The sequence below is a fragment of the Plectropomus leopardus genome, unplaced genomic scaffold (assembly GCF_008729295.1).
Source record: "Plectropomus leopardus isolate mb unplaced genomic scaffold, YSFRI_Pleo_2.0 unplaced_scaffold21269, whole genome shotgun sequence".
NCBI lineage: Eukaryota > Metazoa > Chordata > Actinopteri > Perciformes > Serranidae > Plectropomus > Plectropomus leopardus.
This window is the reverse complement of record NW_024623015.1, coordinates 1-3,391: the sequence shown is the minus strand read 5'-3', so window position 1 is coordinate 3,391 and position 3,391 is coordinate 1. Positions and strand designations below refer to the sequence as shown.

Sequence of the window (3,391 nt, the reverse complement as noted above, 5' to 3'; positions counted from 1 at the left end):
AGTATATATTTTTTAATTTAAAAAAATGTAGTCATAAAATAGCATAAACACTAAAAAGAAAAGCAGATGCACAAGGGTTGACTGTGTGTAGAGAAAAAGGTACATTATTAAGAAAGCTAATTTAAAGAATTATAAAAAATTAAAAAGCAATCGTGCCCATTTTCCATGTTTTTATGTAATATAGAATTATTTTTAAAACTTTCGTGTCACTAAAGACTCGTTTCGTACCTGACGGCCGCCAAGCGGACTTTAATGCTGGATTCTGATAGGCCGCTGACTATCCGGTCCATCATGTTCTCCGTCTCTGTGATCTGAATCCAAAAACATCGAGATGATGGATTACAATCTAAATATGTATGAGAACAATAAATGCAAACAAAAAATACACCCGAGGAGAGGCGACCTTTTTGCGGATGTCCTCGTCGTTGGAGCCCAGCGAGGCGTAAAGTTTGAAAGCGGCTTGTCTCAGCTCGTGTGCGTGTTTCAGGTCATGGTCCAGCTGCAGGTGACGGAGCGGACATAAAGTAAAGTGGTGCATTATGTCAACAAGTGGCAAAACTTTTTCATTTAAAAAGAAATAAATCTAAACATCCATTTTTTGCATATATAATTAGACGTTCTCTTTAGAACAAAATTCACAAACGAAGACATTCGGACACACTGAGGATTACCGGATACATATCACAGCTGATTATAGCAGCTGATCTAGACTGTCTGAACGTCTGTGCTGAACTAAAATATAACCTTTAATTGGCCTTAATGAGAAAATTAATCCTGTAACAACCAACATGGCGGCTCGTTGGGAAACTTTCTCGTATATTAGAAAAATAAAATTGTTAACGCGCTAATATTCGTATATCCTGATCTGCGTGACGTTAATTCAAGAGGCATTCAATAATTCAATACAAAACATTTCTAAAAAATAGATATTATCAATTTTTCTTGATATTTTACAATGCAGCATCTGAACAAATGATTCATAATATCCTGCTTTCTATGTCTTGGCATTTTTAAGACTTTTGATTTAAGGCATTTTAATGCCATTAAAGGCCTTATTTTAAGACTTTTTATAAGAATCTGCGGGAACCCTGTTGAGCTCGTCCACTGCTGGGACGGTAAGGACGTCCCCATCACTGTTTTCCCAGTTTGTTGCATGGATGTGGATCACACCTGTGCTCCCCAAAAGACCACATCTTTCCAGCTTTATGTTTACGCTCGTTACGGCGCTGTTCGTCGCTCAGAGGAGAGACCGCTCTGTCCCCCCTTCCCGCGATCAGACTTTATATACAGAACGGCGAGGCGGCATAACGGCGTGATATCCCCGCCTTACACGGGCAGTATTTATGTATGAACGTTACATGTAAAGGCTCAGGCCTCGGACCCACCCTCTTGATGTCGGTGATGGCCGACACAGAGCTCGGGTATTTAAAGTAGTCGGCCAGCATGGCCACCAGGTGGTCGGTGGTGCTCGCGATCCTCTGCAGCTCCACGTCAGGCTCCATCAGGTAGGCCAGCGTCTCCGCACCCTCCACTCGCTCCTCGAGCAGGTGCTCTTTACTGCACATTCGCACGAGGCACGGCAGAGTCTGTGGAAAACAGGAAGCCACATGCAAATTTAACGAGGTGTGCGACTTATATAATAATTATAATAATAATAATAATAATGATAATAATAATAATAATAATAATAATAATAATAAATAGAGGTGCAGTTGCAAAGGTCTCATAAAAAGCCTGACCTTAAGGACTATACAGCTGTCGTCCGTCCTGATGGCGCCCGCTCGACACATGTACGTTAGACTGGGACAGACGGAGAGGAGGTCACACGTTTAAAGGAAACTTACACGGGAAATACTGACGTGAACTGTGATTAAAAAACGTCCCGTCTCACCATTTGGCTGCTGTTAGCTGCATTTCAATGGGTTGATCCCTTTGCATCATTTTGACAAATACCTGAGAGAGCAGCTCGCCGTCCACCAGCACTGGGGACAAAAAGACAGACACACTGGGGTTGAGACGAGAAGAAGAGAAGACAACAAGAAAACAAGAAAACAAAGAAAAGCGAAGACAAAGAGAAGAGACAAAAAAAGAAGACGGAAAGACCAAAAGAAGACAAAGATAAAACAAAAGAGAAGAGATGAAACCAGAAGACCAATAGAAGACGAAGAAAAGATGAAGAGATGAGAGGACCACGAAAAGAGATGAGACACAGAAAAGATGAGGAGGATGAAGAGAGGACAATGAGGAGACAATGAGGAGACAAAGAGAAGACAAAGAAGAGACAAAATGAAGAAAACAATGAGACGAGACAAGAGGACAAAGAAAAGATGAAGGGAGGAGAAGACAAAGAGAAGAGACAAGAGAAGACGAAAAGAAGATGAAGATAAAGAGACAAGTAGGCAAAGATGAAGAGATGAGACGAGAAGACGGACAAGATGAAGAGATGAAAATACGAAGAAAAGATAAGACATAAGATGAGAAGACAAAGAGACGAGAAGACAAAGCAATGGAAGGAGAAGAAGAAGAGAAGATGACGAAACGAAAAAACAAAGAAGAGACAAGGAAAGAAGACGAAGAGAAGATGAATACAAGAGACAAGAGGACGATAAGACTTGATGAGATGACAAAGAGAAGAGACAACATGAAAAGACAAAGACAAGATGAGAAAACAAGAGACAAGAGAACATGATGATGAGACAAGAAGACAAAGTGAAGATGAGGAGACAAGTTGATGGGACGAAAAGAGTCTTGACAATAAGACAAATGGAAGAGACGAGAAGACAAAAGACGAGACTCACCATTCACCAGTGTCATGGAGACCTGAGTGTTCTCGTAGGCCAGGACCGAGAAACACTTTAACGCCTGCATCCGGACCTGCGGAGACGAAGAGGAGGGAGGGTCAAAGGTCGTCTCATCCAGTCGGGTAAATAAACGCACTCACGGAAACCGCCGTTTACCTTATAAGAGGGCGAGATGAGTAGAGGGGCGATGTTCTGGATGGCGCCGTGGTTAAAAAGAACCGTCTGGTGCTCCGGAGTCTGAGGACAAAAAAAACAACCGATCAGTGCCGAACCTCCGCCGGGCTCCGAGTGTGATGGACTCCACCGCGTCTGTGTACAAATACCAACAAATACCTTACAACAGTGGGAGAAGATCTGCGTGATGTACTCCTGCGTTCTCTGTGAGCGGCTCAGTAGAGACATTAGATGGGGAATCACAGTGGGGTCCTTAAAAAAATAAAAAGGGAAAAGTTAGAAATGGTTCAGGGTTCACACACATTTTAACCATAAATTTCCAAGACTTTTCCAGGACTTTGAGGAAAATTTTATAGATCGATCATTCTCTGAAACGACCATTGATATAGTATCTTTTTTTAAATATACATTACTGT

At 41.8% G+C, this 3,391-nt stretch overlaps 1 protein-coding gene across 1 annotated transcript; it reads right to left on the bottom strand.

Annotated features, from left to right (window-relative positions):
* Nucleotides 1–180: 180 nt before the first annotated feature.
* On the bottom strand, nucleotides 181–3,227 carry LOC121965703 (armadillo repeat-containing protein 8-like; the record flags this gene model as incomplete). Its single annotated transcript, XM_042515830.1, has 8 exons — nucleotides 181–311; nucleotides 404–499; nucleotides 1,386–1,586; nucleotides 1,740–1,800; nucleotides 1,892–1,982; nucleotides 2,799–2,874; nucleotides 2,958–3,038; nucleotides 3,135–3,227. Coding segments are annotated over 8 exons (801 nt in total), but the record flags the coding sequence as incomplete, so codon positions are not given.
* Nucleotides 3,228–3,391: the final 164 nt, after the last annotated feature.